Source organism: Papio anubis, chromosome 5 (assembly GCF_008728515.1).
Source record: "Papio anubis isolate 15944 chromosome 5, Panubis1.0, whole genome shotgun sequence".
Lineage (NCBI taxonomy): Eukaryota > Metazoa > Chordata > Mammalia > Primates > Cercopithecidae > Papio > Papio anubis.
In genome coordinates this window covers 36198211-36213963 of record NC_044980.1, presented here as the reverse complement: position 1 = coordinate 36213963, position 15753 = coordinate 36198211, and the positions used below count along the sequence as shown (strand labels likewise).

The 15753-nt window shown below is 42.4% G+C and overlaps 1 protein-coding gene across 2 annotated transcripts in view; it reads left to right on the top strand.

Annotated features, from left to right (window-relative positions):
* NUP155 (nucleoporin 155) overlaps positions 1–15753 on the top strand; it is a 73913-nt gene that overhangs the window by 7251 nt on the left and 50909 nt on the right. The window contains exons 1-7 of one of the 2 annotated variants that reach the window (XM_031666117.1): positions 1485–1503; positions 4524–4594; positions 7460–7552; positions 8579–8745; positions 10071–10176; positions 11065–11138; positions 11719–11810. In XM_031666117.1, the coding sequence (XP_031521977.1) occupies positions 8602–8745; positions 10071–10176; positions 11065–11138; positions 11719–11810 (416 nt within the window). In that variant the 5' untranslated portion in view covers positions 1485–1503; positions 4524–4594; positions 7460–7552; positions 8579–8601. Of the gene's footprint in view, positions 1–1484; positions 1504–4523; positions 4595–7459; positions 7553–8578; positions 8746–10070; positions 10177–11064; positions 11139–11718; positions 11811–15753 lie in introns of those variants that run through there. The other variant, XM_031666116.1, reaches the window with a different exon arrangement.

Below are 15753 nucleotides of genomic sequence, written 5' to 3'. Positions count from 1 at the left end.
GTTTATCTTTCATTCATCTAGCCTTTGGGTCAGTGCTTCTCAGTATGCTTCTCAGTATCCATCATCTGGGGATGTTCAAATGTGCATTCTGTTTTAGTAGTCCTGAGTGAGGCTCCAGAGTCTGCATTTGTAACAAACTGCCAGCTGCTGCTGCTGGTGTAGGTGGCTTTCTTGCGTAGCAGGAGCCCAGGTCCCAAGCTTTTAGCCTGTAGTAAAAATAGATGTTGGCAATTCGTTGAGAGATGATTGGACATTTTTAAAGACTTCTGTTTTCCTTACATTTCTATGGAGTAGGCATCTGATATTTATTTATTTTGTTGTCATTTTGTGAATTTGACCTGTGTGTAAATTACATGTATAGAAATGATTCTGAGTGAAAGCCTGAGGTAGTTTTGCTTAAATATAGCATATTGGTCTGGTGATCTCCCTGTTGAGTTTTTAGAGATAGATTTTGTTTTACTTCCAGTTGTCCATTATATTATCCTTAGATGAGGTGTGGGATAAACATAGGAAAGCCCATATAATTAAGGTGTTACTTTTGCTCTTAAGTAATTAATGATCTTTCTAGGAACACATGTGCATTAAAAAAAACACTGTATCGACCAGGCATGGTAACTCATGCCTGTAATCCCAGCACTTTGGGAGGCCGAGGCGGGTGGATCACCTGAGGTCAGGGGTCCGAGACCAGCCTGGCCAACATGGAGAAACCCTGTCTCTACTAAAAATACAAAAGTTAGCTGAGTGTGGTGGCACATGCCTGTAGTCCCAGCCACTAGGGAGGCTGAAGCAGGAGAATTGCTTGAACCGGGGAGACCTCGGAGGTTGCAGTGAGCTGAGATAGTGCCACTGCACTCCAGCCTGGGCGACAGAGCGAGACTGCATCTCAAAAACAGCAACAAAACACTGTATTATTGAAACAAAATTGAAGCTAAATGACAGCTTAATACCTATAGCTTAAATGAAACAATTTTTTTTTCTATTAGAAGTTTGATAGCAATTTTTCTTGTTGAAATGTAATAGTTGTAATAGCAGTGATGTGTGGTTGTGATTATTTTTCATGTACCCTGAATGTTCCCCACTTTGTTATGTTACCATAACATTTTTTTTTTTTTTTTTTTTTTGAGACGGAGTCTCGCTCTGTCGCCCAGCCAGGCTGGACTGCAGTGGCGTGATCTCCACTCACTGCAAGCTTCGCCTCCCGGGTTCACACCATTCTCCTGCCTCAGCCTCCCGAGTAGCTGGGACTACAGGCGCCCACCACCACACCCGGCTAATTTTTTGTATTTTTAGTAGAGATGGTGTTTCACCGTGTTAGCAAGGATGGTCTCGATCTCCTGACCTCATGATCCACCTGCCTCAGCTTCCCAAAATGCTGGGATTACAGATGTGAGCCACCGCACCCAGCCAACATACTCATTTTTATGCTAAATAATAAAACCTTTTTGTTTAGGTATGTATCTTTTCAAGAGAAGTCAATGCAAAAATATTACAGAACAGATACACGTAAGAATAATTATTTTCTTTAAAACATGTTTTCGGCTGTGCGTGGTGGCTCACGCCTGTAATCCCAGCACTTTAGGAGGCCAAGGCGGGCGGATCACCTGTGGTTGGGAGTTCGAGACCAGCCCGACCAACATGGAGAAACCCCATCTCTACTAAAAACACAAAATTAGCTGGGCATGGTGGCACATGCCTGTAATCGCAGCTACTCGAGAGGCTGAGGCAGGAGAATCACTTGAACCTGGGAGGCAGAAGTTATGGTGAGCTGAGATTGTGCCATTGCACTCCAGCCTGGGCAATAAGAGCAAAAACTCCATCTCAAAAAAAAAAACATGTTTTCACTTTAATGAAATTTTTTACATTTCCATTAACATCCAACGTGTTTGTTTAACACATACATATTGATCTTATGTATCTGACACTCTTGTTGTGGTAGGAACAGTACTGAATGAGATGAATGTGGTTCTGCCCTCATGGAACAAACAGTCCTACCTTACTGTGTGTCTTAGTCTGAGCTGCTAAAACAGAATACCATAGTCTATGATCAGCAGAAATTTATTTCTCATGATTCTGGAAGCTGGAAGTCCAAGATCAAGGTCTGGTGAAAGCCCACTTCCGTGTTCATAGACGGCTATCTTTTCACTCTGTCCTCACATGGCAGAGGGGTAGGGGAGTTCTTTGGGTCCTCTTTTATAAGGGCACTAATCCCATTCATGAGGTATACCCTTATGACCTAATAACCTTTCAAAGGTCCCACCTACAAATACTGTCACATTAAGAGTTAGGATTTAACCTGCATTTTAGGAGGACTCAGATATTTGATCCATAGCAGTGTGTGTTCATTTAAAGAAAAATTATTTGAAGAATGAACTTATTTAAAAAAATGAAGGCACAAGTAATAGGTCCATAAATTCAATTTTGTAAAATTTATACTTAAATATTCAATTGGCTTTCTATTATAAATCCTAATTCCATCTGGATGATAAAAATGTAATCTTGGTTATTTCATTGTTCTCTAACCCCCAGCTATCTCAGCATTGGATCATAGTTTCAAGAGGCTGTGCCAATTATCAAAGGGCCCTGTGGGATGGCATGATGTAGGAGGATGGGGAATCGTAGTCCACATAAGTTGCCATTTGGCTATTTTGTTCCTGTGTGAATGGCCTTTTCAGGGTGACTGGAAGCTTTCTTGAAAGTCTGGATCATATTTTTTTCGTGGTATTTTTTCTGCTTCATGTGAGCTTCTTAGATCTTTAGTTTGATGTCTTCTACTACTTTTAGAATTTTTTTCAGCTATTATCTTTATTTTTCTCTCTTTCTCTTTTACTTTCTGTTCAGCTGTTGTCTTTTTTTTTTTTTTTTCCCCAAGATGGAGTCTCGCCCTGTCACCCAGGCTGGAGTGCAGTGGACTGTCTTGGTTCACTGCAACCTTCGCCTCCTGAGTTCAAATACTTCTTGCCTCAGCCTCTGGAGTAGCTGGGACTACAGGTGCGGGCCACCACACCTGGATAATTTTTGTATTGTTATTAGAGATGGTGTTTCACTATATTGACCAGGGCTGGTCTTGAACTCCTGACCTCCAGTGTTTTGCCCTCTTTGGCCTCCCAAAGTGCTGGGATTTTAGGAATGAGCCACTGCACCTGGCCCAGCCATTATCTTGAAATATTCTGATACATTCTCTTCTGAGATTTCAGCTGTACTTTTGTTACATACCTCATTTTGGATGCTCCATTCTGTTTTTTGTTTTTCCACTTTCTGTCTCTGTCTCCCTTTTTTTTTTTTTTTTTGTGGACGGAGTCTTAAGGTGCTGGGATTACAGGTGTGAGCCACTGTGCCTGGACCCCCTTTTTTTTCCTCTTTAGAGACAGGATCTCCGTTGCCAAGGCTGGAGTGCAGTGGCATGATCTCGGCTCACTGCAGCCTCGACCTCCTGGGTTAAAGTGATTCTTCTGCCTCACCCTCCCAAGTAGCTGGGATTATAGGCATGCACCACCACACCTGGCTAATTTTTGTATTTTTAGTAGAGACAGAGTTTCACCGGGTTGGCCAGGCTGGTCTTGAATTTCTGACCTCAGGTGATCTGCCCACCTCAGCCTCCCAAAGTGCTGGGATTGCAAGCGTGAGCCACCGCTCCTGGTCTTCATTGGCTTTTTTTGGAGACTGAGTCTCACTCTGTTGCCCAGGCTGGAGTGCAGTGGCAAGATCTCAGCTGACTGCAACCTCCGCCTCTCTGGTTCAAGCGACTCCCCTGCCTCAGCCTCCTGAGTAGCTGGGAATACAAGCATGCGCCACCATGGCCGGCTAATTTTTTTTGTATTTTAGTAGAGATGGGGTTTCACCATGTTGACCAGGATGGTCTCAATCTCCTGACCTTGTGATATGCCCACCCCGGCTTCCCAAAGTGCTGGGATTACAGGTGTGAGCCATCATGCCTGGCCAGTCTTTTCATTATATTCTGTGTCTAAATTTATTTCACTAATAAAGAGAATTCAGGAGTTCAACACCAGCCTGGGCAATATGGCCAAACCTTGTCTACAGAAAATACAAAAATTAGCCAGGTGTGAAGTGGAGATTGCAGTGAGCCAAGATGGTGCCACTTCACTTCAGCCTTGGTGACAGAGCTGGACCTTGTCTCAAAAATAATAGTAATAATAATAATAAAGAGCACTGTAAGATAACACTTTGTTTTCTGTTTTTCTTTTCTTTTCTTTTTTGAGACAGGCTCTCACTTTGTCAGCCAGGCTGGAGTGCAGTGGCATGATCACTGCTCACTGCAGCCTCAGCCTCACAGGCCTGTGAGATCCTCCCACGTCAGTGGCCTCACACTGCCATGCCTGGCTAATTTTTTGTTTCTTTTTTGTAGAGACAGAGTCTCACTGTGTTGCCCAGGCTGATCTTGAACTTCTGGGCTCAGGCAATCCTCCTGCCTCAGATTCCCAAAGTACTGGGATTAAAGACGTGAGCCACCACATCTGGCCTGTTTGCTTTATATGTGTAACATGTTTTTCTTCATTTGTTCACAGAGGAGACCTTGCCTATTTTGATGGACTTAGTGAGACTATTCTTGCTGTGGGGCTTGTGAAACCAAAAGCTGGTAAGAAATAAAGCTATAAGGAAGAGATTGTGTTTGTATATGTAAACTCCAAATGGTATAGACCTGAACAACAACACCTTTTTTTTTTTTTTTATTGAGATGGAATCTCGCTCCATCGAGTAGGCTGGAGTGTAGTAGTGCAATCTTGGCTCACTGCAACCTCCATCTCCCGGGTTCAAGCAGTTCTACTGCCTCAGCCTCCCGAGTGCGTTTGCTTGTTTGTTTTGTAACAGTCTCACTCTGTCACCCAGGCTAGGAGCCACCTCAGTGCTCACTGCAACCTCTGCCTCCTGGGTTTAAGTGATTCTCCTGCCTAAGGCTCCTGAGTAGCCGAAGTTACAGGCATGTGCCACCATTCCCGGCTCATTTTTGTATTTTTAGTTGCATATGGTTTGGCCATGTTGGCCAGGCTGGTCTGAAACACCTGGCCTCAAGCGATCCACCCACCTTGGCCTCTTGGAGTCCTGCGATTACAGGTGTGAGCCACTGCGCAGCCAAATGTACCTTTTTATAGGAGGAAATAATAGACAAAAATCACTTTTTTCAAGACCTAAGTAAAATTTTTTAAGATTATGTCCATTTTGCAATTATAGATATTCAGTGAAGTAAAAACAGACTTTTTTTTTTTTTTTTTTTTGAGATGGAGTCTCACTCTGTTGCCCAGCCTGGAGTGCAATGGCACCATCTTGGCTCACCGCAACCCCAGCCTCCTGGATTCAAGCGATTCTTCTGCCTCAGCCTCCTGAGTAGCTGGGATTACAGGCACCCACCAAGCATGCCTGGCTAATTTTTGTGTTTTTAGTAGAGACAGGGTTTCACCATGTTGGTCAGGCTGGTCTCGAACTCCTGACCTCAAGTGATCTGCCCGTCTCTGCCTCTCAAAGTGCTAAGATTACAGGCGTGAGCCCCCATGCCCTACCCAAACTGACATTTTATGCACTATTTATTTACTTGCACTGAAAATATATTTTCAGGCCAGGTGTGGTGGCTCACACCTGTAATCCCAGCACTTTGTGAGGCTGAGGTGAGCAGATCACTTGAGTCTGAGACTTCAAGACCAGCCTGGGCAACATGGTGATACCCTGTCTCTACAAAAAACAGAAACATTAGCCGGGCGTGGTAGTGCATGCCTGTAGTCCCAGCTATTCATGAGGCTGAAGCGGGAGGATCGCTTGAGTGTAGGAGGACAAGGCTGCAGTAAGCCTTCATTGTGTCACTGCACTCCAGCCTGGGCAGCAGAGCAAGACCCTGTCTCAAAAAAAAAAAAAAAAAGGAAAAAAAGAGGCCGGGCACGGTCGTTCACTCCTGTAATCCCAACCCTTTGGGAGGCTGAGGGGGGCAGATCACCTGATGTCGGGAGTTCAAGAGAAGCCTGACCACATGGTGAAACCCTGTCTCTACTAAAAGTACAAAATAAGCGAGGTGTGGTACCACATGCCTGTAATCCCAGCTACTCAGGAGGCTGAGGCAGGAGAATCGTTTGAACCCGTGACGCGGAGGTTGCAGTGAGCCGAGATTGAGCCACTGCCCTCCAGCCTAGGCAACAAGAGCGAAACTCTGTCTCAAAAAAAAAAAAAAAAAAAAGGCAAAGCAAATGTATTTCCTTTACATAGAATCTAAAAGAGATGCATAAGTGTGTAAATATTGCTCTATACTGTTATCAAGGTTGTAATCTTTTCTTTTGTAGATAACTATAGGTCTAAGTTTTATTTTCTAAAATTTTCTAGGTTTTATTTACATTTCAAAATGAAATCTATAATATATATTTTAATCATGGTAAAATACACATAATACAAACTTTGCCATCCTAACTGTTTTTCAGCCAACACTTCAGTGGTATTAAGTCCATTCACGTTATTGTGTGACCTTTACCACCATCTGTATCTAGAACTCTATGTATCTTATAAAACGGAAACTGTGCCTATTAACTAAAAACTCCTGTTCCTCCTTCCCTCAGCAGTTTGTAGTAACCGTTCCACTTTTTGTCTGTAAGAATTTGACTATTCTAGGTTTCTTGATATAAATGGAATCATATGGTACTATATTTGTCATTTTGTGACTGGCCTATTTGATTTAACCTATGTCCTCAAGGTTCATCTGTGTTATAGCATGCATCAGAACTTTCTTCCTTTTTTTTTTTTTTTTTGAGCTCGACTCTCACTGTCGCCTAGGCTGGGTTGCAGTGGCATGATCTCAGCTCACTGTAACCCCTGCCTCCCGGGTTCAAGCAATTCTCCTGCCTCAGCCTCTCAAGTAGCTGGGACTACAGGCACGTGCCACCACACTTGGCTAATTTTTTGTTTTTAGTAGAGATGGGGTTTCACCATGTTGGCCAGGCTGGTCTCGAACTCCTGACCTCAGGTGATCTGCCTGCCTCAGCCTCCCAAACTGCTGGAATTACAGGCGTGAGCCACCGTGCTCGGCCAACTTTCTTACTTTTTAAAGTTCAATAGTATTCCATTGTGTATGTGTGTGTGTGTGTGTATATATATGTCATTTTTTAAAATCCATCTATCAGTGGACACTTGGATTTTGTTTTCACCTTTTAGTTATTGTGAAAAATGCTGCTATGAACACAGATATACAAATATACATCTTTGTATTTTAATACATTTAAACTATTTTGTAATATAACATTTTTTAAACAGCATTAAATACTGAAGTGATTGTTTTCTAAGGTGGTTCTTTTCCACTGCTGTTTACTTTTTTTCCTCTTCATTACCTTGATGACATCCAAAATTTACTTATTTAAATGATCGTACATAGTAATATTTAATTAGTAGCTCATTTTAATGGTAATAAAAGCTTACTCTGTTAGTGCTTAAATGCTGAAAGTTTTCCTGCTCTTTGTCTACTTTATCTTAGGCATCTTTCAACCTCATGTACGACACCTCCTGGTTTTGGCGACCCCTGTAGACATAGTAATTCTTGGACTGAGCTATGCTAATTTGCAAACAGGTATGGCAACCCACATGTTATGTTTTTTAAAATAATATTTTGGCCAATTGATATTACAATTAAAAGCTAATCTGGGTGAAATGTTGAATTCCATTGACTCAAATTAATGATTATTGATGCCAAATCTTCAGGCTCTTTTCCACAAGTTAATGTTGGGTTTAGTTTTTTTGTTTTGTTTTGTTTTGTTTTTTGAGACAGATTTTCGCTCTTGTTGCCCAGGCTGCAGTGCAATGGTGTGATCTCAGCTCACCACATCCTCTGCCTCCCGGGTTCAAGTGATTCTCCTGCCTCAGTCTTCTGAGTTGCTGGGATTACAGGCATGCACCACCACACCCAGCTAATTTTGTTTGTTTTTGATACAGAGTCTCACACTGTCACCTGGGCTAGAGTGTAGTGGTGCAATCTTGGCTTAGTGCAACCTCCGCCTCCCAGATTCAAGCGATTCTCCTGCCTCAGCCTCCCAAGTAGCTGGGATTACAGGCGCCTGCTACCACACCCAGCTAATTATTTTGTAGTTTTAGTAGAGACAGGGTTTTACTATGTTGGCCAGGCTGTTCTCAAACTCCTGACCTCGTGATCTGCCTGCTTTGGCCTCCCAGTGTGCTGGGATTACAGGCGTGAGCCACTGCGTCCAACCTAATTTACTATTTTTAGTAGAGACGTTGTCTTCATGTTGGTCAGGCTGGTCACAAACTGCCGACCTCAGGTGATCCACGCACCTCGGCCTCCCAAAGTGCTGGGATTACAGGCATGAGCCACGGCACCGGCTGGGTTAGTTTCTTGTTTGTTGTTTTACTATATAATAAACACACAGACACACACACACACACACAGAAGGTTCTGTTTCACTTGAATTATCAAATTGTATCAGACTTAGTAATTTTAAAATGTATATTATAGAAGCTGTTGACTGTGTTGTCAGTAAGAATTGAGTAAACATATCGATTCTGACAATAATGCAAAGATTTTTAAAAACTGTAGAGTAGCTAATAAACTGATTTATGTATTCTTTCTTAAAATAAATAGGTTCTGGAGTTCTTAATGATAGTATGTCTGGTGGAATGCAGTTGCTTCCAGATCCTTTATATTCTCTTCCTACTGATAATACTTACCTTTTAACAATAACTTCCACTGATAATGGCAGAATTTTCTTAGCTGGAAAGGATGGCTGTTTATATGAAGTTGCCTACCAGGTAAGTCTGATATTTGTAAACATTTTTTTTTTCTCTCTCTCTTGATGAAGTAGGGAAAAGTAAGCTTTTATTTTGTTTTTAAAGTTATGTAAGGACATTTATATATATATTTATATATATATATATATATGCTTGCTGTGTTTTTTTTTTTTTCCGCTGCAGTCTCGCTCTGTCGCCCAGGCTGGAGTGCAGTGGCGGGATCTCAGCTCACTGCAAGCTCCGCCTCCTGGGGTTTACGCCATTCTCCTGCCTCAGCCTCCCGAGTAGCTGGGACTACAGGCGCCCGCCACCTCGCCCGGCAAGTTTTTTTTTTGTTTTTTGTTTTTTGTTTTTGGTATTTTTTAGTTGAGACGGGGTTTCGCCGTGTTAGCCAGGATGGTCTCGATCTCCTGACCTTGTGATCCGCCCGTCTCGGCCTCCCAAAGTGCTGGGATTACAGGCTTGAGCCACCGCGCCCGGCCAGGACATTAATATATTTTTATGACAAATATTCAAGGATCCAAGTGAAGCTGTAGTCCCCATGACTACACCATGCCTACAAAACTCAGTCCTCTCCTTAGAGGTAAAAGTCGTTATTAATTCTATGTATGTCCTTGTGGAACATAAAGCAGACATCACTGTATGTGTCTCTATAGATATCTATGCACATGTGTTTGGGAGTGTATACGCATACACAAATACCTAATGTACTTTTGCAAATATATGTTTTCACTTGGATTATTGATTTAATTCATAATTGCTTTCTTTTTCTTTTTCTTTTTCCTTTTTTTAATGTGGTGGAGTCTACTCTGTCACCCAGGTCTATCACCCAGGCTGGAATGCAGTGGCTCAATCTTGGCTCACCGCAACCGCCATCCCCTGGGTTCAAGCAGTTCTCCTGCCTCAGCCTCCTGATAGCTGGGATTACAGGCGTGCACCACCACCACATCCAGCTAATTTTTGTGTTTTTAGTAGAGGCAGGGTTTCATCATATTGGCTAGACTGATCTTGAACTCCTGACCTCAAATGATCCTTGTGCCTTGGCCTCCCAAAGTGCTAGGATTTATAGGTGTGAGCCACTGTACGCAGCCCATAAGTGGCTTTTCATTTAACAGTATGTCTTGAAATTCTTTCCTTGTCAGTATTTGGTTGATATTTTAAATTATGGACTAAACTCCGTAGTTAATTTTGAATAATGTGTCTCGTTTTGTTGATTGTACCTGGTATTAGTGATTATAACTGATATTTCATGAAGATTTGAAGGTTTTTATAAATATGGATATACAGTAGTTATTGTAAGGGAGTTACATACTTTTATAAGTCTTCTTTCTATTTTTTTCTTTAAGGCTGAAGCAGGGTGGTTTAGCCAAAGATGTAGGAAAATAAACCACTCAAAGAGCTCACTTTCTTTCCTTGTTCCTTCTTTGCTACAATTCACATTCTCAGAAGATGGTAAGTAGAAAACAATAAATTTGGCAAGTAAAACTAATTTCTAACATATTGTTCCCTCAACATTTTCTTCAGAAATTATCATTCTTAATTGAAACAATTCATTATGTTAAGTAGCATTTGGTATATATTCATAAGGTCTTTTAAAGGGTAAGAAGAGATTATAACAGAGAAAGTGTGGATTTTATTCTCAAGTTTACTTATTTCCTATAAATGTAGCATCAAAGAACTTGTGTCTAAAACAGCTGTACATACTTAAACCAAAATATCTGTGTGTGTGTGAGAGAGACAGACATTGAGACAGCTAATACATTGCTTGGTCTAGAACAAATTTCCAATATAAAAATAATATATCTTAGCTTTTAATGAACTGAGAGATTCAAACAGGTGAAATAATTTTTAAAATGCTTTGGCAACATAAGATCAGTATGCCCAAATATTAATATGACTAAATTTTAAAATTATTTTCTTTCACACAATCAGTTAGGCCAAACTGGAAGTTTCTTAACATAAAGGACCAGGTATAATTATTCTACGTATTTTTAGCATGTAGTAAACATTCATTAAGTATTATTGAATGAAGAAATAATTTATAACTTGTTTTCGATTTGGCTTAAAATTCATTTAGAGGACAAAATAACTTATTTTCTATGCTCGTAACCCAGTCACAGTATTTAGCATATGTTTTTTTCATGTGTTGTCTGACTAAAATGCTTTTTGGACTGAATCTTGTGCAAACATCCTTGGATTTAACTTCAAAGCAAGGGAGTAGAAAGCCCCTGAATACAAAGTTCTGATTCAACAGTTTGTTGTAAGTGGCTAATGTATTTGCTTTGTTAATCCTTGGCTTTGCTTTTTTCTCTTTTTTTTTTTTTTTTGTCTTACTTTTAGATCCTATTCTTCAAATTGCAATTGATAATTCTAGAAATATTTTATATACACGATCTGAGAAAGGAGTAATACAGGTTAGTATTAATATTATACCATTAAGAGTAATATAAATCCTTATTTTTAAGGCCAACAGTTCCTGCCTCTTAAACTTTTCCTATGAACTGTATAATTAAAAAAAAAAAAAAAAAGAAAGCCTCCCAGGCATGGTGGCTCATGCCTGTAATCCCAGCACTTTGGGAGGCCAAGGTGGGCGGATCACCTGAGGTCAGGAGTTTGAGATCAGTCTGGCCAACATGATGAAACTCCGCCTCTACTAACAATACAAAAATTAGCCGGGTGTGGTGGCATGCCCCTTTAATCCCAGCTACTTGGGAGGCTGAGACAGGAGAATCGCTTGAACCTGGGAGGTGGAGGTTGCAGTGAGCTGAGATTGCGCCTTTGCTCTCCGGCCTGGGCAGCAGAGCAAGACTTCATCTCAAAAAAAAAAAAGCCCAACTCACTTCTCAGAAGGGGCCCCTTTCTATGAAATTTCAAATCTGAATGTTTTCATGTTTGTTTTAAATACCAATATTAAAGGATCCCTTAAAAGGAAAAGTTTATTAATATGTGTATAGTATGTAATCATGTTTAAGTGAGAATGATTTGTATTCACAGGTGTATGATTTGGGACAAGATGGACAAGGAATGAGCAGAGTTGCCTCCGTGTCACAGAATGCCATTGTCTCTGCTGCTGGTAACATTGCTAGGTAACATGTAATTTATTATTAAGCATTAAGCAGGCATAATTATACTATTTGTGTGTAGCATTCTAAAAGTATATTATTCCCTAACCAAAATGTCTCTAAAAGATAAGGAATGTTGAAGAGATGGCACTCTTATGTTTTGAATGGAACTGTTAGAGACTCCTTTATTTTATTTATTTATTTTTTTGAGACAGGATCTTACTCTGTCACCCAGGCTGGAGTGCAGTGGCACAATCTTGGCTCACTGCAACCTCCACCTCCTGGGTTCAACTGATTCTCCTGCCATAGCCTCCCTAGTAGCTGGGATTACAGGTCCTTGCCACCATGCCTGGCTAATTTTTATATGTATATATTTTTTGAGACAGAGTTTCACTCTTGTTGCCCAGGCTGGAGTGCAGTGGCGCTATCTCGGCTCACCGCAACTTCTGCCTTGTGCTTTCAAGCGATTTTCCAGCCTCAGCCTCCTGCGTAGCTGCGATTACAGACATGCACTACCACGCCCAGCTAATTTTGTATTTTTAGTAGAAGCAGGGTTTCGCCATGTTGGCCAGGCTGGTCTCTAACTCCTGACCTCAGGTAATCCACCCACCACGCCTCCCAAAGTGTGGAGATTACAGGCAAGAGCTTTTTTTTTTTTTTTTTGAGATGAGTTTCGCTCTTGTTGCCCAGGCTAGAGTGCAATGGTGCAATCTCGCCTCACTGCAACCTCTGCCTCCTGAGTAGCGGCTAATTTTGTATTTTTAGTAGAGACGGGGTTTCTCCATGTTGGTCAGGCTGGTCTTGAACTCCCGACCTCAGGTGATCCACCCGCCTCGGCCTCCCAAAGTGCTGAGATTACAGGCATGAGCCACCGCGCCCCACCTGCAAACACTATTTTTATAACAAAGGCCTCACATTTTCAACTTTTGTTGTCATTGTGCCTAGGTTATTGCTACAATCGAAGTGAAATAAATCAACTTTTTGTTTTTTTCAGGCAAGGTTTCACTCTTGCCCAGACTGGAGTGCAGTGACGCAATCATAGTCTGCTGTAACCTCAGTTTCCTGGGCTGACGTGATCCTCATGCCTAAGCTTCCTAAGTAGCTATGACTATATGCAGCAACTAAATTCATGCCCACCTAATTTTATTTTTAGTAGACCTGGGATCTTGCTACCTTGCTCAGGCAATTTTTGTATTTTTGAGACAGAGTCTCGCTTCACGTTCCAGGCGCCAGTGGTCGATCTCAGCTCACTGCAAGCCTCACCAGGTTCACGCCATTCTTCCTGCCTCAGTTCGTGAGTAGCTGGGACTACAGTACCACCCTCAATTCGCTAGTTTTTTTTTGTATTTTTAGTAGAGATTTTGGTTTCACTGTTAGCTAGGATGGTCTCGGATCTCCTGACCTCGCGGATCCAATCTGCCTTGGCCTCCCAAAGTGCTGATTACAGGCTTGAGCCCACTGGCGACCGCCTTTTGTTTTGTTTTATTCTTCAGTGACAAGAAAAAATTCTGAAGGCAGACAATTGAAAACACTGTTTTCCCTCTAACTTTTTTCTGGAATGCTTTTCAAATCCAAAAAAAAAAAAAAAATTAAAAGAACAATGTGGCAAAACAAATAACTTTTTTTTTTTTTTTTGAGACGGAATCTCGCTCTGTCACGTGTCACCCAGGTTGCAGTGCATTGGTTCAGTCTCAGCTCACTGCAACCTCTGCCTGCTAGGTTCAAGCAGTGCTCCTGCCTCACCCTCCCAAGCAACTGGGACTGTAGGCATACACCACCATGCCTGGCTAATTTTTTGTATTTTCAGTAGAGACAGGGTTTCACCATGCTGGCCATGCTGGCCATGCTGGTCTCGAACTCCTGACCTCGTGATCCCCCACCTCGGCCTCTCAAAGTGTTGTGATTACAGGTGTGAGCCACTGCATTCAGCAAAACTAATACACTCTATCTCAATTGTTAACATTTTGCCTCTTTTGTTGCCTGCTGTCTTTTTGAGAAAGAGAGTCTCGGCCTCTGTCGCTTCAGGCTGGAGGTAGTGGTGCATGGGCGCGATCTCAGCTCACTGCAAGCTCCACCCTCCAGTTCATTTATTCTCCTGCCTCAGCCTCCCAAGTAGCTGGGACTACAGGTGCCCGCCACCACACCCGCTGCTTTTTGTAGTTTTACTAGAGATGGGTTTTCAACTGGGCAGCTAGCCAGATAGTCTCGACCTCCTGACCTCTCAAGTGGATCCACCTGCCTCAGCCTCCCGGCAGCACAGCCACTGCACCCTGCCCTGCCTGTCTGTCTTATGAGCCATTTGAAAGTACGTTCTAGACATTATGACTCTTTTTTTTTTTGAAAGGGAGTCTCACTCTGATACCTGGTGGCTGGAGTGCAGCGGTATCTTACTACTGTACCTCCTTCCTCCCAGGCTCAAGCTTGTCCCCTCACATCTCAGCCTCTTAAGTAGCTGAGACCACAGACGTGCGCCACCACGCCTGACAAATTTTTTGTATTTTTGGTATAGATGGGGTTTCACCATTGTTGCCCAGGCTGGTCTTGAATCCCTGAGGTCAAGCAATCTGCGAGTGTCAGCCTCTCAAAGTGCTGGGATTACAGGCATAAGCCACTGACATGCCTTTAGTCTCTTACATAATAATGGTATACTTAATCCATATTAAAATTGCCCAGTAGTCCCCAAAATCTTTTTTTCCTTTTTTTTTTCTTTAAACTCTGCTGCCAGCCAGGCGCGGTGGCTCAAGCCTGTAATCCCAGCACTTTGGGAGGCCGAGACGGGCGGATCACGAGGTCAGGAGATCGAGACCATCCTGGCTAACACAGTGAAACCCCGTTTCTACTAAAAAATACAAAAAAAAAATTAGCCGGGCGTGGTGGCGGGCGCCTGTAGTCCCAGCTACTCGGGAGGCTGAGGCAGGAGAATGGCGTGAACCCAGGAGGCGGAGCTTGCAGTGAGCCAAGATCCAGCCACTGCACTCCAGCCTGGGAGACAGAGCTAGACTCCGTCTCAAAAAAAAAAAACAGAAAAACTCTGCTGCCCAGGATTGAGTGCAGTGGTGCAATCATGGCTAACTGCAGCCTTGACCTCCCTAGGCTCAGGTGATCCTCCAACTTTAGCCTCCCAAGTAGCTGGGACCATAGGCATGCACACCTCCACCTGGCTAATTTTTGTATTTTTTGTAGAGAGGGGATCTCACCATGTTGCCCTGGCTGGTCTCGAACTCCTGGGATCAAGCAATGTGCCTGCCTCAGCCTATCACAGTGCTGGGATTACAGGTGTGAGCCACCATGCCCCCAAAATCTTTTTTTTTTTTTTTTTTGAGGTGGAGTCGTGCTCTGCCGCCCAGGCTGGAATGTCGTGGCACGATGTCAGCTCACTGCAACCTCCACCTCCTGGGTTCAAGCAATTCTCCTGCCTCGCCCTCCCGAGTACCTGGGACTACAGGCACGAGCCACCACACCTGGATAATTTTTGTATTTTTAGTAGAGACGGGGTTTCACCATGTTGGCCAGGCTGGTCTTGAACTCCTGACCTGATATGATCCACCCACTTCAGCTTCCCAAAGCGGCAATCCGTGGCTCACGGATTACAGGTGTGAGCCACCACACCCGGCTTCAAAATCTTTTATAGTTGTTTTTCTTTCCATTTTTCTCAAATTACAATCAGAATTTATGAATTGGATTGGTTGGATTGGGCTCTTTAATATAAAACAGCCCCGTGACCACCTTTCTTTTTTTGGAATATTGACATTTGGAAGGGAGGGGCAGGAGAATTATACAATTTTCTGAATTTATCTTTTTTTGTAATTAGATTCTCAGTAATACATTTTATATACATACATTTTATATATGATGTTTATATATATTTGTATATGTATATGTATTTATATTTTTTCTTTTTTTTTCTTTTGATACAGAGGTTTGCTCTGTCACCCAGCCTGGAGTGCCATAGCGCTATCTTGGCTCA